This window comes from Genypterus blacodes, unplaced genomic scaffold, assembly GCF_046128005.1.
Source record: "Genypterus blacodes isolate CSIRO-AG114 ecotype Tasmania unplaced genomic scaffold, CSIRO-AGI_Gbla_v1 ptg000112l_1, whole genome shotgun sequence".
NCBI lineage: Eukaryota > Metazoa > Chordata > Actinopteri > Ophidiiformes > Ophidiidae > Genypterus > Genypterus blacodes.
This window is the reverse complement of record NW_027466916.1, coordinates 1,635,627-1,650,656: the sequence shown is the minus strand read 5'-3', so window position 1 is coordinate 1,650,656 and position 15,030 is coordinate 1,635,627. Positions and strand designations below refer to the sequence as shown.

At 47.6% G+C, this 15,030-nt stretch overlaps 1 protein-coding gene across 3 annotated transcripts in view; it reads right to left on the bottom strand.

Annotated features, from left to right (window-relative positions):
* Positions 1 to 15,030, bottom strand: part of LOC143009580 (pleckstrin homology domain-containing family G member 3-like) — a 30,821-nt gene extending 15,791 nt beyond the window's left edge. For 2 of the 3 annotated variants that reach the window (XM_076161609.1, XM_076161610.1), the window contains exons 1-2: positions 14,833 to 15,030; positions 9,196 to 9,263 (exon numbers count right to left, since the gene is read on the bottom strand). In XM_076161609.1, coding sequence (XP_076017724.1) covers positions 9,196 to 9,244 — 49 coding nt within the window. In that variant the 5' untranslated portion in view covers positions 9,245 to 9,263; positions 14,833 to 15,030. The remainder of the gene's footprint in view (positions 1 to 9,195; positions 9,264 to 14,832) is intronic. The other variant, XM_076161611.1, reaches the window with a different exon arrangement.

The window sequence follows — 15,030 nt, the reverse complement described above, 5'->3', positions numbered from 1 at the left end:
CTGAACACGGCTCCCACGTGACGCCTCGCCTGGCAGGCAGAGGCCGACCGCCACAGGGAGGCAGTGGGATAAATGACAGGCCTGATGTGTGAGGGAGTTCAGCGGCGAGCCATTACTCTCACTGTGAATTACTGAGGCATCTGCTTCCGTTGCCGGCTTTCTATCTCTAGTATTGGTTTTTGTGCCGTGTCCAGCAACTGAACCTCCCTTCCTCCTTCCTCCCTCCCTAACATCCCCGCATAATAAAGCAGTGGCAGCCGAGCCAAAGCAAAGGGGGAGGAACGGAACGATCAAGACCAAGACCAAGACCAAGTCCAGCCCCAAAACCAACACAGAGTTCGCCCAGTTTCCTCTCATCTGGTTAATGCTTCAGCACCCAAACCTGGCTGGAGTCCCTCCCTGCATAACCAGAGCTGCAGAGGAAGACAAGCTGACTGTACTGTACACAAGAGTCAGTGACGCTAATGTCAGAACACTATCTGCCTTATGTTAAGACATGAGAGCACACACACACACACTTCACTCTCCCACCAGCTGCACTCTCGCCCCAGCAGACACGGCACATTATCTGCAGCTGATAACCACAGAGAGGAGAGCAGAGCCAGTGAGCAGCTGGGGCTTTGTTGAAACAGGACATGCAAAGGAATGAAAATGACCCAGTCCACACGGCGGGCTGAGACGAGACGTGCAGCGCCTGTAGAAAAGGTAGAGGAACATGAGATGCAAAAGGGTTTCCTGTCTGCCTGCAGCTCCTGACACAGACTCAGACAGGAACTCTGACTACTCAAGTGATTCTTTAATTGATGTGCATTCATTAAAAGATCAGTCCTGTTGCAGCAAGGGCCTAGTCATGCCACAGCATCTATTCAGCAAACACATATCACTGATCCCTGTGAGATCTGCAGCCACAGTGGCGATGCTCTGCCCTTCACTCTGCCACCGAGGCTCCAAAAGTGGGTGACTGCAAACCGTCACATTAAGCATGAGTTGATGCTTCTGTGCACCCAAACAAAAGCTGCTGCTGCTGCTGATGGAAGAAATGTCTGAGATAAGCTGAGCACCAACTTTGTTATCGCAGCAGTTATTGGTGGGAAACGCAGTGTTACGGCTACTGCCAACCACTTGTTGGCAACGGAGCGGTCGGCCTATAAAAGGAGAAGCTCCAGTTCAGTGAGCATAGTTTAGAAAGAAATCCTTCCGTTTTCCAAAGATCAGTTAAAGCAGTTAAACATGACAAACGCAAATACCTTTGAGTTCCAAATAAAGTGATGAATGTTCCTTTAAATGGCAGATGGTTTAAAACTTCAGATCAGAAGAGAGCCGCTGAGCAAAACGCCATGGCAACAGCTGAGATCCTGTATATCATGGAGGGGAATCATGGCTGCAGAAAGACACAACAGCGGCACCAGAGGAGATACAGAAGAGGAGATACAGAAGAGGAGATACAGAAGAGGAGCTACAGAAGAGGAGATACAGAAGAGGAGATACAGAAGAGGAGCTACAGAAGAGGAGCTACAGAAGAGGAGATACAGAAGAGGAGCTACAGAAGAGGAGATACAGAAGAGGAGCTACAGAAGAGGAGCTACAGAAGAGGAGATACAGAAGAGGAGCTACAGAAGAGGAGATACAGAAGAGGAGATACAGAAGAGGAGCTACAGAAGAGGAGCTACAGAAGAGGAGATACAGAAGAGGAGATACAGAAGAGGAGATACAGAAGAGGAGATACAGAAGAGGAGATACAGAAGAGGAGCTACAGAAGAGGAGCTACAGAAGAGGAGATACAGAAGAGGAGCTACAGAAGAGGAGATACAGAAGAGGAGATACAGAAGAGGAGCTACAGAAGAGGAGCTACAGAAGAGGAGATACAGAAGAGGAGATACAGAAGAGGAGATACAGAAGAGGAGATACAGAAGAGGAGATACAGAAGAGGAGATACAGAAGAGGAGCTACAGAAGAGGAGATGGCCAGTGGCTCACGTTTGTTTGGAGTTCATTTACAGCAACGTGCCTCGTGTAGACAGACAGAGGAAAGCTGTAAGACGTTCCCACAGGTCACGTGTGCTCCAGCTACACACTGCACATGAAGTCATGAAGTCATCTCCACAGGCAGGAAGAACATTGCGCAAGTAGATTTGTATCGATGTACAAACTTAGGCCGTTTCCTTCTTCACCACCCATGATCCCCAGCTAAATATCTATTCCAGCTCCTCACACACATACACACACCTCACACTCTCCTTTGTTTCAGCGGTTAACACTCAGAGGTAACCATTAACCCAGCCAAGGCCAGGAGATAGTGTAGTATTCCAAACATCCCATTAACCTCCATACCAGCAGCTTCCCAAAGTCCAGCCCCCTAGTGAGTGTGTAGTGACTTTGTGATGTTTATGGGATTGAAGCTGCTCGGCTGCTTACGTGTGAAGAGGTCACTGATGTTGCTACAGGAAAGAAATGGTTGGAATTCTGTTTAAAAAAAGACTCACAACCCCTCATTGTAATTCTTTGGATTCCACTTTGCAGCCTCTGAAGCCGCCGTTCATGTTTACAGACAAAGGGTTTGTTAGTGTTACAAGCCTGACGTTCCCTGCTTCTTCTTCTACTCTTTCCTTTCTTTGGTTGCTTCCGTAAATCCAACATATTTCCCCCATGATATCCAGACACCCAGATAAAGTTTAAAAATGACTTCCTAATGATACTAAAGCAATTAAACTCCTCATAACTGTAGCATTGTCTTCCTCTTTAGACAAGCATAGGATTCCAACAAGACAAACGTTGTCTACGCTTATTCTCCTTTGGCAGACGCACGCGTTCTTGTTCTAAACGCTTTGCGAGCAGCCAAAGAAAATACTGTCAGACCAGGCAATTTATGAGATTCCAGCTGGAGGCCCCTGAGTGGTGAAACACAGATCAGTGTGATGCATGGAGCAGGTGATGTAGCCTGAACGCCTCGGTCTCTACGCTCACAGGAGGAAGGTGGAGTTCAGAGCAGACAGGACATTCATTCACCAGAGAGGATCCATGACTCATAACCTAAAGTCTACAGTCAGCTTATCAGACAGCGACCACGCAGACGCTTCATCAACTCATCCCCCTGTGACATCATCGGTATGAGTGACAGGCAGGAACTAAGAGGCGAGCGGAGAAGCTGAAATGAATACGGCAGCACCTGGTTATTAACTTTACTAAAAGGCTCCAGACAGCAGTTTCAGTCAGAGACACAAAGAATTCCCTTGAACAGAAACCCCCTGACGTAAACACAAACCCTTCTTACATGCTCCACCGCAAACATGAAAGAAAGAGTCGCAGTGGCTCTACCTGATCTCACATTTATCAGAAATTCCTCTCATTTCCCGGCCAAACATTCCCATCCGTCTCCCGGGGCATCAGACACAGCGCGTAGTGTTACTATGACGTCAGTAGCGACACGCTGTGATGAAGCCCGTCGCGTTCTCTCATCGCCACACGCAAATCAGCCTCTATGCAGATAATCATGCAAACAATGTGCAGGAACAACTTTCCCTAGTATGGATAACAGCTGACCAATCTGTGTGTGGATGAATAACAACTCATCAGAACAGGAAGCATCAAAATCACAAGATACATGACTTTACATGCGTCTACTTGTGTTTAAGTGTTAAGAAATAAACTAAACAAAGTCAATAACAATGTCAGTCAGAAGATGAAGGTGCAGGTTCCGAACAAGCATCATGCAAACTGGCAAGACCAAAAGCTACAGCGTGTGAGAAGGTAAATCAATGATGTAATGCTTTAATGTCTCTGCGTACCTTTAAGGTCGCCCGTTCATCCGCCCAACCGAAGAGAAAACAAAAGGTGAAAGATTCTGGGATGAGTTCTTAATCAACTCCCTCCTTCTTCTGGGATCAGACTTTAGCTATGATGAGATCACCGCAGCAGTAAAGAGGGGCCGTCCTCTCAGTGGACACACCTTTATGACTCTACCTAAGGTGTGTTTAAGGGTTCTGCCTGTCACAAACATCCTTTTTCCCTTGTTTCTTGTGTTTACTTCGTCTGTGCCGCCCTGCCTGGCCCGAGGTCTTTGGGTTTCAAACCAAATGAGGGCAAACCAACAACCAAAACAGCTAATATCCACGTCCACCATGCAAACTCCCATCCTAGGGACACAGTGGTGCTTAGCATGGGGAGAGGACTTTCTCTCCCTCCCTGCTACCTGAGACAAACATGAACACACACAGAAAATTCATGAAACACACATGTTTCAGGGCTACAACAGTAACAGTAACATCTATTTTGAATATACTTCCCAGCTTCCTCCATACTTTCCATGTTTCCTTCATTAAACAGGAGCCATTCAGAAACACTATCACTCCTAGCTTACGTCATAGATTGTTTACTTGCTTCACTAAACCCATTTGTAAATCACAGACAGTTATCTGGGCCTATTATAGAGACCAAGCCTGCGTCTATTTATCCCAATTTCAATCTAATTGCTGTGTTTACATTCCTCTGTCGGAGCATAATGGTCGTTAACATGTATGTAAACACACTTTGCCTGTATTTGTGAGTCTGTGATTGGTGTCGGTGTGAACCTTTTTCCTGAGCGCACATCCGAAACATTGAGTGTAAGAGTGACAGAACAGAACAGAACATCCCAGACTAGAACAAGCCCTCGCCTGCTGTGTAAGTAACCTGGAACACTCCTGCCTGATTCACTCTGACTCATGGATCAAAAGCAAACGCATCTGAACACAGCGAACAATGAATCACATCTGGAGACACCTTGTGATATTACACCACCAGACACCAAATGTGCTGAGACACACTAACAAAAGAAATGTGAAATATTGTAATCCGCTGCTCCATTTCCCCGCGCTGAGTTACTTGCTAAGATCAACAGCCGTCTTGAGTTCCTCGCACTCTCTTGGCGGCGCTGCCTGAAGATGTTTGCGTCATACCTCATTTTTAATCCCTTAGGGTACATTTGGTTATTAGTGCCAATCATCTGCGACGCGTCTGAACCAAGAGAGGTGTTGCCAGGGAAGTTTACAACTTCTCCTTACGGCACACTCTCAACTCTACTGACGACATGATGGGAACAAGAACATTCCTGTCAGCTTTCCATCCGTTTCCCTTTTAACTGTGCAGCCCTGCTCATTCCCACTGGCCATTAAGAGAACTTCCACCTCCCACATCAAAGTGTGTAACAAGCTGACAAGCTCTACTTTCTAATTGGCTGATTAGTACAATCCCTCACAAGCAAAGGGAAAGAACCAAACGGATCAGATCGGCTCATTTCAGTTTCAGAGCCAAGGGTTTTTCTTAGGGACAAAGGGGGAATCGTGTTTTGTACTCCATCATAATAAAACCTTCCGCCCTCCAGATCCTTGTTGAACTTCCTGCTTCAACACCCCACCACAACCTCCGCCTCGCCACTCCTCCCCCGGTGACTGCTGGAAGGAGGTTGGAGGTAAGCTTGAACTGATCCCCTTGGGAAAAAACTCCTCCCCACCTGGCAACGGTGAATGTCCGCCCCTGAGGAGGGCAGGAGGCACAGCAGCACACAGGCCTCAGAGGATTAGGCCTCCAGTCCTCACAGACCATTATCAAGCAGCATGAGTCAGAACACTGGTGATTTGACACCGAGACCAATGGTCTGGATTGATTCCTTATCCCTTGTCCGCAGATTAACATGGAATTCCGACACTTTTTATTTTAAACCTTTTGGCCTCCCTTTTGCAAAAACAGGCAGCTTTCAATGCTGCGTTAATAATTTACCTGAAGGTCGGTAAATAAAGCCGCAGCAGACAACACGGGCTGAGTAAACACACGCTGGACCTGCATTCCACACCGAGAGTCAAGGTCAAACTATGCTGCTGGGAAGTTTTCAGGGGATTCTGTTCCTGCTCAGAGTGAAACTACTTGGCACAATCTACACACGTCACTCATTCACTCAGAGTAGCTAAGCTCAATATCTTAATGAAAATACTTGAGTCAAACACAAACTGACCTCATGATGGAAATGTGAGAAACATTGTGATTCTGCTGTACTCCACTGTTCTCCACATTAGGTGTTACATAGTAGCAGGGAGGCAGTGGCTCAGAGGGTAGTGCTTCCGCTTGGGAACCGGAGGGTCGCCGGTTCAAGCCCCTGCCGAGGTGCCCCTGAGCGAGGCACCGAACCCTCAATTGCTCCCCCCTCTGCGAAGGGTGGTAATGTAATGTAAGTCGCTTTGGATAAAAGCGTCTGCCAAATGATCGTAATGTAATGTAGCAGTATGAATCAACTAATTCACAATTGCATAATCTGTGTCTGTTCTCAGACGTTCCATCAGTAGCATTGAGGATTCAGCATTTATGTAAATGTACTGATTAGGAGATTTCAGACAGTTTGTACAAGCAAACAGACAAAACTCCCACAAAAGATTAGATTGAGTCCTGTAAACCTCCCCTTTGCCCCGAAAGGATCAAGCTGTGCCAGCTGACCTCAGTGCATAGGCATGATGATCAACATAGAGGAAGCTCTTCCATCAACACCTCCCCCGTCCTCCTCTCTCCAGGCACACAGCACACACACACTGGATCTATTCAAAGTCCCATTTCCTCTCGGACAACACAGGCCATCTGGGGCTGAGGGAGGCCTGAGGTGTGAGCGCTTTGTAAACTTTACCACCCGTTTGTCGGTCTACAACCAAACCTGTTGTCCTGTTAGAGCCTCAGAGTCCACACAGGCTGGTGGTCAGACAGCTGTGTGAAGTGTGCAGGGGAGAAGGTCAGCCAGGATCAATCCATTTACCTCCCATGAAGCTGCTGCTTTGTTTGTTTGTTTACTCGCCTAACAGCATTAAGCCAAGATGCTCCAAAATGCAGGAAAGTGCCTTGAAAGTGGTACAACCGGGCCTCCACTGGGGTCCACAGCCACATCTGTAGTGTTTATCTGCCAGGTTCTAATAGTTACAGGAATATGACGTGTTCTGTAAGTGTTACAGAGGAAGCAGATAAAGTCTTTCAAATATCCAACTGGGTTTCTAAGAGGCCATGTAACAGGATGAGCCAGAGCAGAGAGCCTGGAACTAATGTGGGTAATCCACCGGAAGAGCTCTACAGGAGGAATGCTATTGTAGAAGGCACTAAAATCATTTACATTGAAATCAAATGTTCCTGTGGAGAGTGCGGGAATCCGGACCAAACAATGAAATGAAATACAGTGAATGTGGGGCAGCAGGAGCGCCGACACAACAAGACTTCTGCTCTGTGTGGAAGGATTTGCCTGAACATCTACGACACCACTATGGCAGGTTTGAATATATGGAACAAGCTGCCATAGCCGTTGGATGTTTATGAGTTGAAGACTTTAAAGTTGAACAGGAGCTGCTTCAGAATCACCTGAGGCTGCCTGAGATTAAGGTTACAGACAATTAAGCAGAGAAAGAGTTCCAGTCTAGGAGCTCTAATAACAAGCCCACTCAGAGACGCAGCCATGCCTGCCATCATCTTTCTATGTCCACATCTCTATGTCCACTGGTCTGGAAAAGCTGCAGTGAATGCAGCGGATCCATCCGTCCCCCAGAAGCCCTTTAAAGCTGTATATTCTGCACACACAGCTACATTCCTGCAGGGGGTTAAGTAGGTCAGAGGGAACCCTTATCTTTGAGAGAATTGCTTCACGCTGCATTAGGTTTGCTGATGCGTACGCCAGCTTGGGAGATACAGAAATATAAGTCACAACACATCATAGTCCTGTTAATTCACGACCTTCATCGAATTTCAAAGTACTTACAGTAGGCTGTTGTGAAAGTTATACTGGATTTTGAACAGGAGGGGATGGAAGACTAGGATTGTAGAGGAACGCCAGGTGAGGAAATGCATCTTCACAGTGCTTAAGGGGATTCTGAGTAAACTGGTGAGTTACACACTGCAGAAAATTGATTTACAATCGCACAACCTACATGTGTGTTACATAAACGTGAAGTTATGCAGAGAGAGATCTGATTATGCAGTTTCTGTGTTATTTGGGGGTAAAAATACAGTTATTTCTGTAAGCAAAGTAGAATCTAAATGAAAACAGCTGGGTACATTGTGGAATCTACAAACTCTCCTTTCTGCAGGATTCGACTGATTGGTGTCGTCCTTATTCCAACAGTCCATCTGCGGTTCACGACTGTTTGAGCCGTCTGTGTTTACGTTGACCAGCTGAAGACTCACTGTGAACATGTGCATTCCTCCTCCCTCTAAACCAAAACCAATCATCACTTCACACATCTACAGCATTCCCAGCTGGTGTGGCCCTAAATTACCACCCACCCATCCGTCCACCCGTCCACCCATCCACCCGCAACAACCAAGCCAAACCGGTCACACTTTAACTCAGAACCGGATCAAAACTTTTCCACCGCACGTAGGTGTTCTCTCTGGAAGGCCAGGATGATTTCATACGAGGCCTGAGCTGACAAAATGAGCTGTGAGAATGCGTAGTCGGCGCTGTGTGGCCTTTGGGGGGAAATGGAGACGCAGATCTTCACGAGGGCGGCACACGCCTCCCCCCAGCTAAAGGCCTCTTCTGGCCAAAGCTGAACCAAAGGGACAGGCGGGGAGGAAAAAGGGAACCATTGACACACTGGTATTCTTTCGCCAAAGTGGAAGCCCAGTGCCAAAAAGTGTTCAGCGGAGAGCAGAGGAGGCGTGGGGGCGGCGAGGTTGAGAGGGAGACAGATACAAAGAGGCCCTGTGTCAATACTGTGCCGGACTCTGCCTGAAGATTACGGACACTGAAACAATATGTAATTTGATAGAGTGGTCGCCGGCGTCCAAGGTCAGCACGACCGGCTCCTCCACCGACCACCTTAGCTGTCTCCCATTCTGCCATTGCGGGTTGATGTGTGAATACGCAGAGGTCTGGGCCGTGTGAAGTGGGCTGGCCGAGCTCCACAGCCACACAAAGAGCCTCTCTGCCAGCCCGGGACCGTAGGAGGGGAATTCACTGCTCTCAGCTCTCGGCTCCCAAAGCCCGGAGATTTCCTCTGTTCTTCCATTTCCAAAACTTTCCACTTACCTCCGCTGTATTTCTGCCTGGAATCAAGCACAGCGCCCTCGGCAACAACGTATACCAGGAGGAGAGTAAATGACTTAAAGCTAGTGATATTTTAAGACCGGGCCTTTAACAAGCAGCAATTACCTTAGCAGAGATTACGCTTAATGAAAATAACTGCAGCGATCTTACCTTCCCCCATTGGGCCCTGATCGAGGACAGTATGGAACCCCTCTGGCATGGCACTCAGGCCCCTGGAGCTGAGAAACAAATGGAGAAAAATGTCAGACCCGACCAGGTGCTGCATAGGCGGGTTTGCAGTACACACACAACAGAGAGATGTTGATCTTTGGCATTCTTGGCGGGTCGTGAAGCTATTCTTTATTGTGTTTCATGACTCCATCACGTGTGCCTGGGCTTTCTCTCCACGAGCCGGGCCCGGTCACCGTCTCATCAGGTCTTATATAAAAGGGAAATTCTTCTCATTCCACTGTTCAGTGCTCTCGGGTTAACTCGTGCCCGCCACTTGGTCGTATAGAGAGAGAGAGAGAGTGAGAGAAGCGAGGGTTGGGGCATGGAGGGGAGAGTGTGACATGAGCTCATGGTAATCAGGAGAGAAAGGGCAGGAGTGGGACACCATGACGAACAAAGACTCTAAGATACAGTAACGTGAGCGGACATGCAAGGGATTCAGTTCAATCCGTATTATGTTGATAGCTATTAAAGGCATAAAGAAGGGTAAAGAGTATTGAAAAAGGTCGAGTTCTAACAAGCTCATGGCAGGAAGTCGAAGTAAAAGCCGGGGGTTGAGATAAAGGAGAAGCTTCGCTCAAAGGTGCCCGTTTAACAGCCTGACTGCAGAGGGAATACAAGTGTTTTTGTACCAGCTGCTATCTTAGGCAAACTAAAGCAAGTATAAGGGGGAGAACAGAGAGAATGACGTCAGCAGAGGATGGCTGCGGTCTGACAGAATGAACGGGAGGATACATCTCTCAAAAAGCTCTATAAGACAACTTTGTTTGGCTGGGATGAAGGATGAAGGGATTCAAGACCCTCTGTGACTTTCTGAACTCTTCTATTGACTTTTATCTTGAAGCGTCCATAGACAAAGGACAACCTGAACGCCACTGTGCTGCCAGTTTCTCACATCGCTGCCTCTCTGGCCTCTTACAGCGAAAGGCCATGGAATCTGTGTCTGAGAACCCTAGCCCTGTGATTCCTGCCGAGCCTCCGGCCTTTTGAACGCCGCATACTTGGTCCGGCTAGATCAGAGGAGCAGGAATTCTTCGGGGATTAGGATGGACATTGTTCCGAGAGCATTTGCTGGCCACTGTCCCGTGCTGACGCGCAGGCCAGTCCACGTCAAACCGAGCCTACGGCCAGGAGGGACCGAAGAGATCAAGATATGCAGGAATGCACAGAAAAGAAAGAAAAGTCACAGGGCTGATAAGAATGTCAAGATCATGGCTTCAGCGTGGTGGTGGGTGGGCGTTTACTAGACAAGGACCTCAGCAGGAAACTATTTATATTATTCCAGATGAAAAGAGTCCAGAACACTGACCAGAGCTTTCAACTAGCCTAAGAAGGAAGTTTCTCTCCCCTTTTAAAGTCCTTTATGACTTCAATGCCCAAATAGTAGTAGAGTTATTTTTAAAGAAGGAAGTCTCAAAGGTTATTGCGACATTTACAATTTGAAAAAAAAGTGTTGCCCGCAGGAAATAGCCTCTAACATCTTGAGAACACACTTGATACTTCTGCTATAGTTATTCTTCCCTGTGTGCCTTGTATACACACTTCATACACACTTGGACTGAGCTGGGGGATCTTGTTCCGCCGCTGAGAGCAAACGGGCTAACGAGCGCTGGAAGACCTGCCGGCATCAGACCTCAGCACAGAACCACATTCTTCAAGCCTGAGGTCTCCGGCGGGCCTTTCACAAAGCTCGGCCGATTGATTTTGAAGTGGCGGGCCAGTTTGTGTAACCTACAGGAGCGGGGCTTTGAACTTGTACCGGTGAACATTGAACTCATAAAGCCCCCCCTGATAATCCCACTTGCGGTGACCTCAGATCTAACCTCTCTTAACGACCCGACCCAAACTATGATAATCTTCCCCTGGTCGGTGAGAAGCGTGGATAGAGATCATAGGCTCAGAGTGAAGACACAGACGTCTGGACCTCTGGAGGTGAAAGGCACGCTGGGTAGAGAAGGTAAACAATCCTGGTTCAGCCCTATAACCAACTACTTTAACACATCTGGACAGATTTCAACCATCGTAACTCATTCACCTTTACCTCCCTTTCGCTGACATATGGCAATCCTGGATCCTTGTTTTCTTAGGGAGGGGGCACAGCCAACTCAACTCCAAAATGCTAAAGAAAACAGCACATACAGACCAACATTCATGCCCAGATGGCCACCTGTGCATCACCCAGCAGTCATTTCACACAAATGGAGAGCATTTGGTTCCCACAGCTGATTACTGCCTTCACCGCAGCCTGAACCTCCCCGTGTACGAATCTGCGACCGGCTCCTTAATAGAGGACAGATGCTACCAGAGCCAATCTGATGGTTATTAAAAAAAAGACCTGCGATGGATCACTGCTGCGGAACTTTGTGTGTCCGTCAGGCTTGACACTGGGCCAGGTGGCCGCAGCGTGCATTCCTCCTGAGAAACAACAAACAGATGATTAAGGAGAGCAAGACGCTGACCAAGATAGAGGGGCTCTCATGCAAATAAAGAGGAAATTCACAACCAGGCCACACTGCAAATGTGTGAAACGCCTCACACACACACAAACACCTTGAACCAAGAGCTCAGGCCTGACGTGTTAAATGCAAAGGTCCTTGGGGGGGGGGGGGGGGAGGCTGGGGGCATGTTTCACCTCTGACAGCCGCTCAGGGTCAGGAGAGAAGTGAAACCAGTGAACGTCTCCACAGAGGACAGACCGGAAAGCAAGACTTCTGCTCCTGGCCAAGCAGAGCACTTTCTCTGTCTGTCCAGGATGAGGTTCCAGAGGGCACAGACAAGACAGACAAGACAGGAAGGAAGCCACATCATACATGTATTTGACCAAAACAGCTTTACCTTTGGATAAGAAGGTTGCTGTCAATCAAAGGACTGTATTTAGATTGTAATTGTGGAGTCGGCAAATAATCTGCACAATGAATCCAATTCAACACGGCCACATGTGATCACCAAATCACAAGGAGCTGCAGCTGTATCTAAGTATAGTGTGAGAAGTGGGAGTCTGACTGGCAAACTAATCAAAGAACAATTGGAAAGTTCATTTGCATTTCCTGCAGCAAATTGCCTTTTAGTGCGGAATGCGATCTGGGAATAAACACAAACAGCGCTGCCCTCCTCCCTCACAGTCGCAGCTCTGTCACATCAGATTGCATAGATCCTATGTCCCAATAAGGCCGGGGGGGGAATCTGGAGGTATGACATAAGCCCTCTGGGATGTCTACAACCAGACACGGTGTGAGGGGGGGGTTTGTCTAGTTCACCATCGGTCAGGACGGATGTTTAGGTTCACACCAAATAAAATTCCAAACTGGGATGGCAGACAGAAGTTCCGGCTCCTTCTGGCTGACTGAGACACAAAGTCTTTATTATTACAGCGCCGGGGCCTTGTTTGTCTTGCGTGACCTCCCTCTTCCCTCTTACCCCAGAAAATACCCAGAGACAAACAGCCTCTTCTGTGTGTGCCCTCTTTCCCACATTAGTCCTGCAGTTTGTCCACGCCACAAGGGCCTGAAGAGCCTAACAGCTTTTCATTCACTGGGGAAAACAATAAACGCAGATGCTCACTCTTCATCTCAATCAAATCCACAGCTCCTGGAACTGAGCTGCCTGCCGACTTCTCTCGCCATCTCTCCCTCTCTCACACACACACATACATGCTCTTATGAGGCTCTTTAGTCCACTTAGTAACTACAACTGTGGGCATGCTGCTGCGATTGAGAGATAAGTGATCCATCCCACAGGCACTGCAGATAATCGCCCACATGGTGCACCAACTACCTCACCAGAATAGCTCTAATAGCACAATAATCATTACCTGCTGTGGTGAAAGGCACCAACAGCCACAAATGACGTAAAAAACACGGAATCCAGATTTAGGGAAGCGTACCTGGAGAGTGAGGACGGTGCCAAGAGCCATCTGAGCTGGCTAATGACAAATGAAGACTTCCAGTTCTTAGCAATGATAAACGGTAAACAACAAGAGTGCAAGTCGTCCTCCATACCGTCCTGCAGTGTTTACAAGAGAGGAGAGAGAGGGCTGCGGGTTTAAAATTAGAGAGCCCGGCTTCAAATAGAAGGGGAGCGTGCCAATTTAAAGGTGCATTACCCAGCATTCACAGGCCAGCGGTATGCTTTGGTGGGGGCTTGTCCAGATCATAGAAGCAGAAACACTCTGACCTCCCCTGGGTGTCTGGAATGCTAAATCGCTCTCCACTTCCAAACAAACACAATGCTGTCACCTCTCCTTTAAACTTGACCTTTAACTCTCCAAGTGTAATGCTAGATGGAACTTGCAAAAGCTGAAACCTCAGGAGTCACATGGAATCCAGTTTTAGGCCGATTGTCCTCAACGTTGCATTAAAAGAAGCTGAATCTATCTGCTGGGTGAGGAAAAGGTTACAGAAAGCTTACAGACGGTTATGAAAGCTTTGGTATGTTGCAGCATACCAATGTGAAGACGGAAGTCCAACACATGCCAGCTCTGAGTGTGTGAGAGCCAGGGCAGACTGGTGCAGGTTCCTGCCCGGACCACCTGGGAGAGAGCTCAGTTCATTCTACTGAGGCCACATTTATCTCAAACCAAGTTGAGACGTTATTGTCTGAAAGGTCAAGTGAGGTCACAGAAGCAAAAGATGGGACTTTTCACAAGTAACTGATTGATTTGGAGCTTTTCTTCCCAAGCAGCTGGTGGGGAAATTCATTGACCTATGAACAGCCTTCATTTAAACCCACACTCTCCCTCACTGGGACGCTCCTTAGAGTCAGCCATTGAAAAAGCAATTAGGCTTGCTGAGGCCAAGCACAGGCACCGCAGGGGTGGAATCGGATGCAACACAAGGGGAAGTGGCAAATGATTCAGCTGCAGCATGGAGGTCATCTCTTTCTCACACATCAGCCATGACGTGAAAATCTCACTCCCTGAAAAAAGCAGCTGATCAAAGTTCACTCAGCTGAGAGTGATTTCTCTCAAAGACAAACATCACTTATCAGACTGAAACTCTTGCCACAGCCTGGGACTTCACTGTGATACTCACACTTCCTACTGTCACCTGACTGTGCACACCAAGCCATAGCCCTCACTGTACACACTCATATGTGCTGCCTGTACAGTCATGCGAACAAAACAAACTACCCTGTGTGTTGACAATAGATTACCACTAAGTTTTAAAGTAATTCTGATGCAGAAATGTATTTGTTTAAGTGGGAAGGAGGAGGAGAAGTGTGTTATAGCATTTTACATGAGTCCAGATGTTCAGCACTCTGCACTCTATGCTGGTTTCCTAAGTAAATTGCATGAATCTGAGTGTTATTTAGTCGTTTTCGCCATCTGCAGCCTTGTTTTGCTGCTGGGTGAACACTGAGCGGGGAGAAGTGAGCAATCTGAATCCTTCGCCAAATCTTTTTTACTGGTGAAATAGTCCAGGCAGATCTTAGAACATGTCACGAAACTTTAACAACACATTCTGCAGAAAAACACTCCCCCACACACACACATTTAGCAGAACAATAAGTCAAACCTTTCGTTCTTTCTGGCAAAATAAAGCAATAAACCCGAGTTGCGTTCAAAAGCAGAGAACGTACCGAATTCGCCAACTCCGTTTATCCCAACAAGTCTGCTCAGCTGTGAGGATTTTCTTTGTAGTTTTCCTTTCAAAATCTTGTGGTTATTCCATGAGGTTTGTTAATTTCACATTGTAAAGCCTCTTTCACACACAGGCACACTCACACATACACACACATGCGTCCAGCTCAGGTCATCGGCTCGCAGCTTGTAGCGAC